This window comes from Protopterus annectens, chromosome 5.part0 (genome assembly GCF_019279795.1).
Source record: "Protopterus annectens isolate FY-2018-M chromosome 5.part0, PAN1.0, whole genome shotgun sequence".
In the NCBI taxonomy this organism is placed as follows: domain Eukaryota; kingdom Metazoa; phylum Chordata; order Ceratodontiformes; family Protopteridae; genus Protopterus; species Protopterus annectens.
The window spans coordinates 45589349-45604386 of NC_056735.1; the positions used below are offsets into that span (position 1 = coordinate 45589349).

Consider the following 15038-nt stretch of genomic DNA (forward strand, 5'->3'; position numbering starts at 1 on the left):
TACCACAGCACCACCACTGCCCATCAAAATGAAAATTAATTTCCTGAAAACTCAATTGATAGAAAGCATCTGATGGTGTCATTTCTTAAGTTATTAGGGATGTGAGTCTTGCACTGTATGTGTGGATTGCAATGGTCATCAATCATGCTGTACCACCAGATCTGCAGGTGACTGTGTTTTCACTTCAGTGCTGATTCTGTGTTTCTTTTTCTGCAACTGTGTGACCAGTATGTTAGTATATATAAGTAAGGAGGTGTGGGGGTGAAGGGGGCTTGCCCCCTGCAAAATTTTTCTTTATGGTATGTTTTTGTGAAAATTTTTCTTTATGGTATGTTTTTGTGAAAAGGTTTTCTATCAAACGAATTTACAGTAAAATGACTTTTCAATCAGAAGAATTTTCAATTAAATGGGTTTGACCACTTGGGTTTCACTAAAATGAACATTCAATCAAATGGCACAGACCCCTCTGGAACATGATGCATTAGTGCTTTTGAACTGAGGTACCCATAATTAAACAACTGACAACTAAAAGGCAAGCGAAAAGTCAGAGGAGATAATAAAATGTTTGTGGGTCACAAAAAGGAAAAGCACAAGAAAAAATATTCCTTAATAAATACTCCTGTTCTCATAGCACATTCAGTGTAACCATACAACTCCAAAGGAGGAAATTAAAGGGAGAGTAAATAAAGGTCAGACAAAGGCAGATAGATGGACTCAACAATCCATATCCCTCAACTCTAAAATTGAGAAACAGTATGAAAGCACACAGGAAAGACATGAGTAAGAAAAAGGTGTTAGTAACGCATAGGATATGGGAACGTCTGCTTGTACTCACATGACCATGTACACATACATGAACGCATAATGTGGACTGCGGCATCAGAACACTGACCATAGTATGGATAGCAGCCACATGACAAACAACTGAAGAGTATCTTTAAAGCAGCCCCAGTTCCTACCAAGCTCAATTTTAAAGATGTACTGCAATGAAAATATTCTTTTCGGATTATTAGCGGCGCTGTAAACTAGCAGTCTGTAATGTCACACTTACCTTTTAATTCGGCCTCATTTGTGGTTGTCCCAAGTTCCCTCTGCTCAAATGATTCAATAGACGCACTCCTTTCCCTTTTCATTTTCCCTTTAACGCCATTACCAGCTCCAGGAGCCTGTCCATTCTTCAGGCCAAGGTTTCCCACAGGGCCTTGTGTTGGTTTTGGAGTGTGGTTTCCACTTGCGCTCTTCATATCACAGGGGGAAAGTTGCGACTGACCAGCACTGCTGCCAAGCTTTCCCTGACTGCACAGTTTGGAGTCCATCTGAGGGGTACTAGAGGGGGACATCACTGCGGAGGGGCGTACCATAGCCTCCTGTTTTGGTACGGGGCTGCTGAAAATAAGGAACAAAAGACTCTGTTCAATTCAGCACAACAAAACAGTTGCACCTTTTTTTTACATATTTACAAAAGTGTTATTTACTGTCATCCAAATTTGTCACAATATAACCCCTGTACGCTGCATATATTTATAAATGCTAAAGAAATACTACCAGTCAGTTTACAGACTACTTGACCACATAACTGTGGTACACAACTGTTGCTGATTTATGTACATATTTTTGTTGACAGCTTTTTTAATTAAGTTTAGAACATCTATGAATACAACACACCAAAGTAGTATCTGGAAAGCACAGCAGGTAGATGCAATCATAGGCTGAAGACCACAGCGTTCACAAATTGACAATCTTTATTAAAATGGAATAAGCGCTTTCACAGTAACACTCTGCTTCATCATATAGAACAATAAAAATCATCTCTTAAATAGTTCTATGTAACCAATCAGTAGGATACACAATATGACACTCCCCTACAACACGATATAATCATAACACCAATATAAACAAGGACTTTTAAATAAAAACAGTACTACAAATATTCTATACAAACTACATATAAAATTATCACACACTCGTCAATACAAATACACAAAGGTAAGCATTTACCTAAATAGTCTTCCTTGCTTTTAAAATAGATTTCAATGGGACCTGGCCATTAAGACCCTTCCCTTTATGCACTTGCATCCTGAGGATCCACTGTGACTTATCCCTTTCAGTGTAAATACGGATATCTCCCATCCTCAGAGTTTCATAAGTAGTATCTATAACCCTTAAACTAAACCTGTGATGCTCACCTTTTAACATATGTTTCGCCAACGCATTGATCTCATATTTAATTCTTATTGAAAACAAATGCTCCCTAATTCTCTCTCTTAACCTACGATTACATTTCCCTATGTAGAATGCAAAGCATTCTTTACAGTGGGCCAAATAAATAACATCTTTGGTATTACAATCAGCCTGCACCTTAAAATAAAACCTATGTCCATCATTGGGACTAATAAAACTACTACCTGTTTCAATATATTCACAAAAATTGCATTTACCACAGGGTGTCGTACCATGAAGGCTAGGACATTTATCAGCACGGACGTTATTATCTGGATAGCACAATAACTGCTTGAGATTCTTCTTATTTTTATACCTGAGCTTGGGTCTGTCCCCCACTACTGATCTAATCTTATCATCAGTAAGAAGTACAGGCCAATGTTTCCTAAAAATATCCATAATATCATTAGTATCAGTATTAAACTAAACAGATATAATCACTGAATCAGACAGTCTATTACTTGTTCCTAAATAAACATTGGGTCTGCTAAAATATAGTTTCGCCCTACTCAAGCGCAATTCAGTACTGGCATGTACCCCAGATCTATCTCTCTCTTCTTATAACCTCTCTTACTGAATTGTTTCCTCAGCTTAACCATCTCATCATTAAACCTAGAATCATTATCATTCAAACGAGACGTTCTCATCCCCTGTCCTTCCACAATATTTTGAAAGACATGAGGGGGATGCATACTTGTACGATGTAGTATTGAATTCCTAAAACATTCTTTCCTAAAAAGATGCGTACTGAACGTATCATCTACATCTCTCTCTACTGTAATATCCAAGAAATCAATAGTAGACCTGGAACACTTGGAAGAGAACTTTAGGAAACTAGTAGTTCTATGTAAATAATCCATGAATCTACAAAGATCCCTCTCATTCCCCTTCCATAGCATATAAACATCATCTACAAACCAGTTATAAAAACCAATGAAGTTCCAAAATACATGTCCTTGAAAGAGAAATATGTCTTCCCATTGTGCCAACACCATATTGGCATAGCTATTGGCACAAGAGGTGCCCATAACTACGCCAGAGGTTTGAATATATTATTTCCCATCGAATATAAACACATTACTCTCTAGTATAACTTCAATGAGAAGACAAATCACATCTATGAACTTCTGAACATAACTACTATGTAAATGCAAATATCTACTTACAGAGTCAATCCCAAAACCATTAGGTATGACGGTAAATAAGGACTGAACGTCCACTGTCACCATCATACAATCAGTAGAAAGTTCATTCTGTTCTACATAGGAATATAGATTCTGTAAAAAAAATGTTTAGAATCTCCGAGTACCACAGCAGAGTCATCTAGGACCAGTCTGAGTTGTTTCTCAACAAAATGGAACAAGGTTCTGTTATCCACCCAGCACCTGCTACTATTGGTCTAAACGGAGGAGTCACAGGATCCTTGTGTATTTTCAGAAGACCATGAAAAATTGGAACACAAAGTGTTTCCACTATTACATATTCAGCAAGTTTTGCACTGATACAGTCATTGCAGACACAATCATTTATAGTATTATGTACACATGCAATAATATTACGTACCCTTTCAACAGTTATCCTAATATAAGTTGAAACATCATCCAACATAGAATTGATAGTGTTGAAGTAAAAATCTCTCTCCATCACTACTATTGTCCTGCCTTTATCGGCAGGGCGAATAACTATATTCATGTTATTCATTAATGCATTCAATGCAGCTTTCTCATCCATCGTTAAATTATTAAAACTACCACACCTCGTATTGTTGTCAAACATAGCTCTGATATCATCCTCACAAAGCCTAGAAAAGGCTTCTACTAAAGGATGACTCTGAGGTACAAAAGTACTAGGTTTACTGAAGCTATATTCATAGTTATGAAAAGTATCAGGAAAAATCAACTTCAACATTAAATTTCTAGCAAACAATTTCAAGTCAATTAATGTGTTCACCTCATCTGGTCTACTGGTAGGGGATAAATGAAAGACGTCTCTCCAATACCGACAATTCAGAAATAGACAAAACAGTATTAGAGAGGTTATATATTAAAGATTGAAAAAGATGTGACAGAATGTGAACAAAGTCCTGTTCCCTCCTGCTTCCAAAGGCGGTTTCCTTTTCTTCCGCCCCTGTATCAAATGAGGTGACTGGACATACTTTGTTGTTATAGGCAGAGGTATGCAGGAAAAAACCTGTCTACCTGTGTGGTTTTCTTGATTCGCTTCTACCACAGATTCAGTCATATTAGGACCTACTTTCTTCCTTACTACCTGTTGTCCGAGAGGGGTAACTCTATCCCCCTTCGGACTAGTATACACAGATGTCACTTCAGAAACATTATCAGTATCGGTGCTATTAGTCATATTATAATGCTCTACAGCAGCAGTTGTCGAGTTATTATTAGGTAATTGTAACTTACAGCCTTGTGTTGTTATTATCAGGCTGGTTAACCCTATCTATTTGCCTGGGCCACGAAAAGACATGGCCTTGTTCAAAGTCTTTTCAATCTTGCTCCAACATATTTCTTTTTTGTCCCAGTAGCCTTTTTTCATAAAGCGCTACATTATCAATGACGTCTCAAAGTCTCACATCTATTATATCGAACAGCCCAGTCTCATATAATTCCTGTTGTTGTTTTTGAATGGTTTCAAGCAGTTCAAATTCTATTGGTCTGAAAAACTCAACCAACAATTGAATACAAGAAAAACTTACTTCAAGGTTGAGTTTCTGCCATTTTGCCAGAAGTTCTGGATATGGATTCCCATAAGTGGGCATGGTAAGAACCCTCAGTCCCCTTGGTACAACGCCATGTTTTAAACACACCTCCATATGAAACCGCTGATGTTGTAAACGTTTCAAATGGAACAAGTCATTTTCAATGGCGCAAACTTTCAAACGGACCTGCATATTGTTTGCTATAGTATCGTCCATTGGTGGTGTACCAATAAAGGTCGAACTGAGAAGTGGATTCCCATCAGTAGTCAAAAACCTTGATAATCTATTAGCCTGGCTGCCCATATCCTGGTGTTCTATCACATTATTAACTCCTTCTGCCATGCTCTCAGACCGGTAGCTATATCAAAAAGACAAAAAGAGAAAAAACTACCGGATGCAGAGTAAATCCAGATACGAACCAAAAAGCACAAATACAACACACCAAAGTAGTATCTGGAAAGCACAGCAGGTAGATGCAATTGTAGGCTGAAGACCACAGCATTCACAAATTGATAATCTTTATTAAAATGGAATAAGCACTTTCACAGTAACACTCCAATACTGCTTCATCAGACAGTTAGAGCAATAAAAATCCTCTCTTAAATAGTGCTATGTAACCAATCAGTAGGATACACAACATGACACGCCCCAACACATGATATAATCATAACACCAATATAAACAAGGACTTTTAAATAAAAACAGTACTAAAAATATTCTATATAAACTACATATAAAATGATCACACACTCGTCAATACAAATACACAAAGGTAAGCATTTAGGTAAGCATTTATCTAAACAGTCTCCTTGCTTTTAAAATAGGTTTCAATGAGACACGGCCATTAAGACCTTTCCCTTTATGCGCTTGCATCCTGAGGATCCACTGCGACTCAACCCTTTCAGTAGGACTTGTCTTTTTGATACATTTACCGGTCTGAGAGCATGGCAGAAGGAGTTAATGTGATGGAACACCAAGATATGGGCAGCCAGGCTAATAGATTATCCAGGTTTTTGACTACGGATGGGAATCCACTTCTCAGTCCGACCTTTATTGGTACACCACCAATGGACGATGATGCTATAAGCAAGCAATATGCAGGTCTGTCTGAAAGTTTGTGCCATTGAAAATGACTTGTTCCATTTGAAACGTTTACAACATCAGCGGTTTCATATGGAAGCGTGTTTAAAACATGGCACTGTACTGTGAGGATTGACGTTTCTTACCATGCCCACTTATGGGAATCAATATCCAGAACTTCTGGCAAAATGGCAGAAACTCAACCTTGAAGTAAGTTTCTCTTATATTCAATTGTTGGTTGAGTTTTTCAGACCAATAGAACTTGAACTGATTGAAACCATTCAAAAACTGCAACAGGAATTATATGAAACTGGGCTGTTCGATATAATAGATGTGAGACTTTGTGAGGTCATTGATAATGTATCGCTTTATGAAAAAAGGCTACTGGGACAAAAAAGAAAGAAGTTAGAGCGATATTTAAAAGACTTTGAACAAGGTCATGATAGTCAATAGTGGAAACACTTTGTGTTCCAAATTTTCATGGTCTTGCGAAAATACACAAGGATCCTGTGACTCCCCCGTTTAGACCAATAGTAGCAGGTGCTTGGTGAGTAACAGAACCTTGTTCCATTTTTGTTGAGAAACTCAGACCGGTCCTTGATGACTCTACTGTAGTACTCAGAGATTCTAAACATTTTTTACAGAATCTATATTCCTATGTAGAACGGAAAAAGAAGTTATGTACCTACCATAACGTTTCATGTTAGTTGTCTTCATCTCGCCTTCTTTCTTGCTTGTTGGGGTTGGAGCCGATCCTCGGCTCCGACTCGGCTATCTTCTCTAGCTCAAGAGCTGTTTACTGGCTCGAGGCTACCCCTTATCCCATGATGCCTAGCGCTAGCTACACAGATCTCATTTGAAATAGCTAACCCCAGCCATAGCTATGGAATGAAATCCCTCCAAACAGAGGGTTAAACCTACCTGTTATAATCTCGAAGTCAGTAGAGGAAACAAACCAGAGAACACTCAGCCAGTGAAACAAACTCCTCTCGGTCCAATAGGACAGGGGGATGGGAGGGGGGGACGCAAGAAAGAAGGCGAGATGAAGACAACTAACATGGAACGTTATGGTAGGTACATAACTTCTTTATGTTAAGTTGTATATCTCGCCTTCGTTTCTTGCTTGTTGGGACAGCGTCCCTAGCACCTACGATCCTGGGCGGCTCATTGGAACAGACTCTTCAGAACAGTGGAACCAAAGTTAGCTCTATTCCTGGAGACCATGTCTAACTTGTAATGAGAAATAAAGGTATGAGGATTTGCCCACGTGGCAGCAGCACAGATACAGTCCATGGGCAACCTAGACTAGAAGGCTACAGAGGTGGCCAAACCCCTAGTAGAATGACCTTTCGGTTTGGTAGACAACTCTTTGTTTCTTAGTTGATAGATGAAGGTACTAATGTGAGACAACCACTTGGACAGGGTCACTTTGGAAACTGGAAGACCCTGTTTGCCCCTAGCATAGGAAAGGAAAGGAAAAGCTGGTCCGACTTTCTTATATCCTTCGTTCTATGCAGGTAAAAACGCAATTGTCTACGAACATCCAAAAAGTGTAATTTGTATTCTGCCTTGTTGGTGTGGTTAGGGAAAAACACAGGAAGGTCTATAGATTGGTTTAGATTATTTTCTGAACAGACTTTCGGAAGGAAGGAGGGATTAGTTCTTGGAGCAACCCTGTCCTTATGAAAAACTAAGTACGGAGGATGAACACTTAGTGCCTGAAGTTCCGAGACACGTCTGGCTGAGCTAATAGCTACCAGGAAGAGAGTTTTCCAAGAGAGAAACTTAATGGAGCAGGATGCTGCTGGTTCAAAAGGGGGCATAATCAAGGAGGTTAGTACCAAATTAAGGGCTAAGGAGGAGGGGGATCTCTCACTGGGGGCTTAAGGAGAGCCGTCCCTCTGAGGAAGGCCTTACACAGCTTATGAGACATAATGTTTAGATTAGAAAACCCAACATGAAAGTTAGAGATGGCCGCTAGTTGAACCCTGATTGTGGCAGAAGCGGACCCAGAATGAAAAAGCTCTGATAGGAACTCCAAGATTTCGTGAACTGGGGCTGAAAAGGGATCTATGTTCCTAGCCTCTGCCCAACAAGAGAAATGTTTCCATTTGCTAGCATAAGTCTTCCTAGTAGCGGATTTGTGAGAGGAGACAATAATCTCACGCACAGCCGGGGAAATGCTGGGAAGCCTAGCTAGGGTTGGAATTGAATCAACCAAGCTGTTAGCTGGAGTGTTTGGAGGGATCGATGCAGCTCTCCTCATTTATGAATCAGCAGGTCTGGAATAGGATCCAGAGTCCAGGGCTGCTCGAGGAGGTAACGGTGCAGGAACGGAAACCATATCTGTCGAGGCCAGTAGGGGGCAATGAGGATCATTTTGCAACCCAACGATATAGCTTTCTGTATGAGTTTGGGTATAAGAGGGAATGGCGGGAAGGTATAAAGAAGTCCCTGAGGCCAATCGTGGACTAGAGCGTCTCTGGGAGGGTGACCGGAAAGCGGTAAAAGGGAGAAGTAGTTGCTGCATTTGCTGTTGAAGGGGGTGGCAAACAGATTGCAGCAAGGCTGTCCCCATTTGCGGAAGATCAGATCCGCAACTACCTGATTCAGAGACCACTCATGAGGCATAAGAATAGCTCTGCTGAGCCTGTCCGCTATGACGTTGGACTTCCCAGGGATGTGCGTCGCAATCAGAAATCGTTGGGAGGAAATTGCCCACTGCCAGACTCTGAGTGTTTCTCGACATTGGGGGTAGGACCTGGTTCCGCCCTGCTTGTTGATGTACCACACACTACTGGACATGTTGTCCGTTTGAACTGCAACGGTCCCGGAAGGGAGGGAATCCTGAAGTGCTTGCAACACTAGCAGCACGGTTCTCATCTCCAAGACATTTATGTGCAGATGGTACTCGTGAGGCTGCCAAGTGCCTTGGACTGTCCTGCCCTGATAATGCCCCCCCACCCTATCAGTGAGGCATCCGATGTCACTGTGGCTACCGGAGGAGGCTGGATGAATGGTCTGCCCTGAGACACTAGTGGGGAGACCATCCACCAGGAAAGGTGCCTTTTGCATGTTTCTGTAATCATGATCATGTGAGACATGGGGAGCTGTTGAAAGGACCACTGTGCGAAGAGAAGCCACTGAAGGATTCTCATGTGAAAACGGGTCAAAGGTATCAGAAGAATTGCCGCTGCCATAGAACCCAGAGTTTGAAGGACCAATCTGACTTGTACCCTTTTGCATTGCATGAGGATATGAACTTGCTGCCAAATTGTTGCCACCCTGTCTGGCGGTAGTCTTGCGGACATAATTCTTGTATCTAAATCTGCTCCTATGTAGGAAATAGATTGACAGGGCAATAAGGCAGATTTTTCAAAATTAATAGTAATGCCTAGCTGGGCACAAATTGTGATTGTAAAGTCCCTGGCTTGAAGAAGTTGGTGTCTGGTAGTAGCAGTAAGGAGCCAGTCGTCTAGATATGGAAACACCTGGAATCCTTGACGCCTCAGGTGAGCCGTGACTACTGCCATGCATTTGAACACCCTGGGGGCTGTGGTGAGACCAAAGGGCAGAGCTCTGAACTGGTAATGACTGGCTCGCAGCCGGAAGCGAAGGAATCTCCTGGAGCGCCTGTCCATTTTGATGTGATAGTACGCATCCTGAAGATCTACTGAGCACATCCAATTGTCCTGACCCAAAAAGGGTAGAATGGACTGTAGCATGACCATCCGAAAGCTTGTTCTTTGAACAGACTTGTTTAGTCTGCTGAGATCCAATATTGGTCTCCAGTCCCCTGTCTTTTTTGGTACCAAAAAGAACCTTGAGTAAGTTCCGGATCAGAGTTGGTCTACCGGGACTTCCTGGATGACTCTTTTTTTCTAGCAGTCTTGATGGTAAGGGGGGTTGAAAGAAGGGAATTATGAAGCCTCCGGATATGATTGAGTGTACCCAATTTGTCTCGTGTTAGGTTTTGCCAGGCTGTTGGGTACAGTGAAAGTCTTCCCCTGACTGCCTCCAGAGGCGGGCAGCCGGGCAACCCTTCAGGGATGCTGGAAGGGCTTGTCAGAGAAGGATTCGCTGCTGCCCTGGTTCTGTGGACCCCCTCTGCCCCGAGGGTGGTGTCTGTTGTTGTTGTTTCGTCCCCTGCCCCTGGAGGAAAAATCACTCCCGTGTGTCAGGCGAGGCTCCCTGGGATTTCCAAAACCACATTTTTCCACTCTTCTGACCCTTGGGATATGGTCTGGAAGGAGTGGAAAAACAGACTCCCATGGCAGAGAGAGTCTTGCCTTCCTGTTCACACCTAGTCAGAGTGTCTTTCACCTGTGGTCCAAAAAGAAATGAACCGTCAAAGGGAGTGTTCGACGCTCTAAAAGGTTCCGCAAAATTACACAGCTGCATCCATGCGTGTCTCCTGAGGGCCATGCCTGTACCTGCGGCTCTACTCGCACCATCGACTGCATAGGAAATGAGCCTCATGGAGGAGTTAACTACCGAATTAAGGGTCGCCAGCTGAGAAGCCACTTTAGCTTGAGCCCCTTCAGCTGATGGATCCTGGATGGAATCTCCAAGCTCTTTCAGGAGATCCCTCTGAAGCCTGGTAAAATGGCATAAGTAATTCAGCAACCTCATGGAAAAGGTCGCTGAAGCAAACATTCGCTTCCCGTATCTATCCATGGTCCTAGACTCCTTGTTAGGAGGATGGACAGAAGAAGAAGTTTCCGCTAACTCCTTTTTAGTGGCTGCTGCTACCACCATGGCATCTACGAGAACACCCTTAGTAAGGAACTGTTTATAAAGGGGTGCAGTGATGAACTTGCCGGGTCTCCTCGGGGTTGGTTCCACTGTATCCAAGGCTGACCAAGCCCTTCGAGCCACCACCGACATTAGTGGATCGAAAGGCGGAGACACCCAGGAGGTGGAAGGTCAAGAACCGAACGCATCCAGGAATACAGATTCGTCCTCGGTAGGGGCTAGGGCAGTCCAGTTCCCCCTCTGCTTAAGCATTTCTAGGATGTCCGAAAAGGAAACATCTTCAGAGGGGGATCTCGGGGACCCTTCCAATTCATCCAAATCCGTATCCAAAGTGACAGACTCAGGGAAGCCAATGTGCTTCCTCTTGCACTTCCTCTTCTGAGGGGGTTCCTCTGAATGATCAGGGGAGGCCTCGGAAGAACAGGAAACACCCAATGGGGTGCTATGGAGCGCCAGTTCCCCACACTTGGGGTCTGGAGGAGGGGCAAAGGTTGATGCAGGCACTACAGGGGACAGAGCCAGTGGGGTCGAAAGTGGAGCTGACTCAGAGGCCAGTACACTCCTCATGACATCGAAGGCATCCCTGCCACGATGCAGAGAAGGCACCGGTTCCAAGGAAACTGGAATCCTTCTCCGCACCAAGGGAGACGGCTCCGAGGCCGATGTAGGAGCCGAGCTCACCTGTGCCAACGCTCCGAGAGAAAGAATGGGGTCGGACAAGGGTCCAATGCCAATCGGAGCCAACAAGGGAGTCTTGGCGCCCAGATCCCACGACGGACGGCACCATCGAGGGGATCGGAGTTGATGATGGAACCGAAGGGGAAATCGTTATCGGTGTCAACGGTTCCACGATTCGAACCCCGACAAACTCCGGCTCCGAGCTCAATGGAGTCGGAGGAGGAACATCGATGGAAGCAGACAGAGCCGACACCTGTTGAGGAGGGCTGGACAACATTTTGGCCAGTGCCTGCAACTTCAACAACCTACTGACCCACTCTCTCCACATCTTGATCCGAGAGCCTAGAGGACCAAGAAGAGTGGGAGGATCTGTGACTGTGGTCACTCTGCAACAGGGGAGACTGAGAAGCTGAATGTATAGACTCTAGAGAAGGGGACCTTGGCCTCTTGTGGGTCTGTGACGGCTCCGAAGGTACTGGTGGAGCCGACAGGGAGGCAGTCTCCTTGGTTCCAGCTGGATCCGAAGTAGTAGGTAAGGTTTGGGCCAATGACTGCTCCGAGCTGGGAGCCGACGATTTGGTCGGTTTAGGAGATTTCACAGGCAGAGTCTTGGCCGGTGAATCCTGGGGCTTAAGAAGACCCCTCAAAATGAGCTTATTTTTGCGCTCCTGCAGAACCCTTGGGCTGAATGCATGGCATACAGAACAAGAGTCTTGCAGGTGCACTGCGCCTAAGCAATAGACGCAAGAAGTGTGCCCATCTGTCAGAGACATTTTCTGACAGCATGAGTCGCACTTCTTGAATCCCGACACCTTGGGTTCTTTAGACATATCCAACTAAGAGATACTACACCTACAGTGAATTGTTTTTGGCCAAAAGGCCGAACAGCAAAAAACTAAACAGACACTAACCACAAAAAAAAAACAAAACACACAGTATACTACAGTTAAGATAGTTTTTTTTTTTTTTAAACTAGGAAGCCTCTAACTTAAATGGCTACCTAAGAAATAGAATGAAGAAAAGGCTTAAACTAAAACGCTACCTACCAGAGGGATGGGGGGGGGGGGGGGGACGACTCTCTAATTTAAACAAGTTCTAAGGGAAAACTACAATTACACTAAACAACAACAAACTAGTTAGCGACTATATTTTAAACAATAAACTATCAGAAAAAAACCCTAATCTGACAGAAAAAATAGTGCAATAAAACGTATATAAGCCTGAGCCAGTAACAACGAACCTCGTAGCTGAACTGGCAAACGAGTTCTGGGTAGCTAGTCCTAGGCATCATGGGATAAGGGGTAGCCTCGAGCCAGTAAACAGCTCTCGAACTATAGAAGATGGCAGAGTCGGAGCCGAGGATCGGCTCTGATCCCAACAAGCAAGAAACGAAGGCGAGATAGACAACTTAACATTGAACTTTCTACTGACTGCATGATGGTGACAGTGGACGTTCAGTCCTTATTTACCGTCATACCCAGTGGTTTTGGGATTGACTCTTAAGTAGATATTTGCATTCACATAGTAGTCAAGTTCATAGATGTGATTTGTCTTCTCACTGAATTTATACTAGAGAGTAATGTGTTTATATTCGAAGGGAAATATTATATTCAAACCTCTGGCATAGCTATGGGCACCTCGTGTGCCAAAAGCTATGCCAATATGGTGTTGGCACAATGGGAAGACATATTTGTCTTTCAAGGACATGAATTTTTGAACTTCATTGGTTTTTATAACCGCTTTGTAGAGGATGTTTATATGTTATGGAAGGGGAATGAGAGGGACAGATTCATGGATTATTTACATGGAAAGTACAGTTGTGTACACTTACCATAAATGTAGATGTTCGAGTGTATTCACTGTTGCAGTCATTACATTTGGGTAATCTGCTGGCAGGTTGCCCTCAGTCGGCCTGATTAACAAAGTCTTGGGGCCTGCATCGATTGCTGTCCCTTCTTCCATGACGTCAGGTCGTCAGGGGCATAAAACATGCAGCAGAGGCCATTTTGTTCAGTTTTTCTTGCCCCAGATGTCAGGTGCCCCCCAAATGGGGAGCAAATATATATATATATATATATATATATATATATATATATACAGAAACATATGTAAATGCACTTTTAGCAACATAAACTTTACCTTCATCTAAAAGCAAATACACCACAAAGGCTTTAGAATATAGTGATGGAAAGAGAAGTTACAGAAAAGGGGGATGGCGGGTGGGCAACCCGGACTGCAAGAGTGAATATACTCGAACATCTACATTTATGGTAAGTGTACACAACTGTACTATGTTCTTCGTGTTTCACTGTTGCAGTCATTACATTTTGGTAGAATCCCAAAGCTATGGATGGGAGGATGAAACTAAATAGCATTAGGAGTGGCTATAAGGCCCTGCAGAACTGCAGTGGCAAAACCTGCCATGGATTTGGAGAAGAGAGGCAAATGATAATGCTTTGTGAAGGTATGAACAGAGCTCCAAGTAGCAGCTTCTAGAATGTCTTTGGTTGGAACTCCTCTGACAAAAGCTGCTGAGGTAGAGGCAGCCCTGGTGGAATGTGACCTGATCCCCTTAGGCACAGGTTTACCATGGTGCAAGTAGCATAAATGAATGCAGTGGCTTATCCACTTAGAAATAGTCTGCTTTGATATAGCCTTCCCCTCTGATCCTGCAGCAAATGCCACCAGCAGTTGCTCATACTTTCTTAGAGATTTGGTCCTGTTTAAGTAGAATCTTAGTTGTCTGTGTACGTCCAATGAATGCAGAATCCGCTCCCCCTTGTTCTGCGGATTTGGGTAAAATGTTGGCAGTTGCATTGTTTGGTTAAGAGCCACACTGGATACCACCTTAGGCATAAAGGAGGATTGGTCCTGAGGGACACCCTGTCCGGGTAAAATGTAATAAAAGGCTCCACAGCCATGAGAGCCTGTAGTTCTGAAACCCTTCTTGCTGAAGTGATTGCCAAGAGGAAAGCTGTTTTCCAAGATAAAAATTTTATATCCGCAGTAGCTGCTGGTTCAAAAGGAGGCAGGGTGAGTTTTTCCAGCACAAACGTGAGGTCCCCCATGCAGGAGTTGGCGATCTTCTGGGAGGCCTTAAATTTTTGGCTCCTCTAAGATACTGTTTAAGCAGAGGATGAGAAAAGAGGGGAGGCTCCGTGTTGTAATGAGCCGAGATGGCAGAGGCATGGATTTTTATTGAAGAAAAAGATAGGCCCTTGTCAAGCATCTCAGTCAAATATTGTAAAATCTGAGGAATATTGGGCTTTGCTGTGTCCATTCCTTGTGCTTGGTTCCAAACACAGAATCTCTTCCATTTATCAGCATAAGATTTTCTAGTACTAGGCCTTCTGGCTTCCAAAATGACATCCATCACAGATTTACTGAGAGATGTTGTTTGAATAATTAAATGATCAGCCATGCTGCAAGGTTCAGAGTTTGGAGCTGAGTGTGCAGAATTTGATTGTTCTGCTGAGACAGTAGATGAGATATTTGAAGCAAATACCAAGGAGGGAGTTGAGACATACTCCTTAGAACTGGGTACCAGTGCTGGCGAGGCCAGTCCGGAGAAATTAGGATCATTTTTGATTTT

The 15038-nt window shown here is 43.0% G+C and overlaps 1 protein-coding gene across 4 annotated transcripts in view; it reads right to left on the reverse strand.

The window, feature by feature from the left end:
- BCL9 (BCL9 transcription coactivator) overlaps positions 1-15038 on the reverse strand; it is a 1690791-nt gene that overhangs the window by 435650 nt on the left and 1240103 nt on the right. For 3 of the 4 annotated variants that reach the window (XM_044072109.1, XM_044072110.1, XM_044072111.1), the window contains one exon: positions 1052-1386. In XM_044072109.1, coding sequence (XP_043928044.1) covers positions 1052-1386 — 335 coding nt within the window. The remainder of the gene's footprint in view (positions 1-1051; positions 1387-15038) is intronic. The other variant, XM_044072112.1, reaches the window with a different exon arrangement.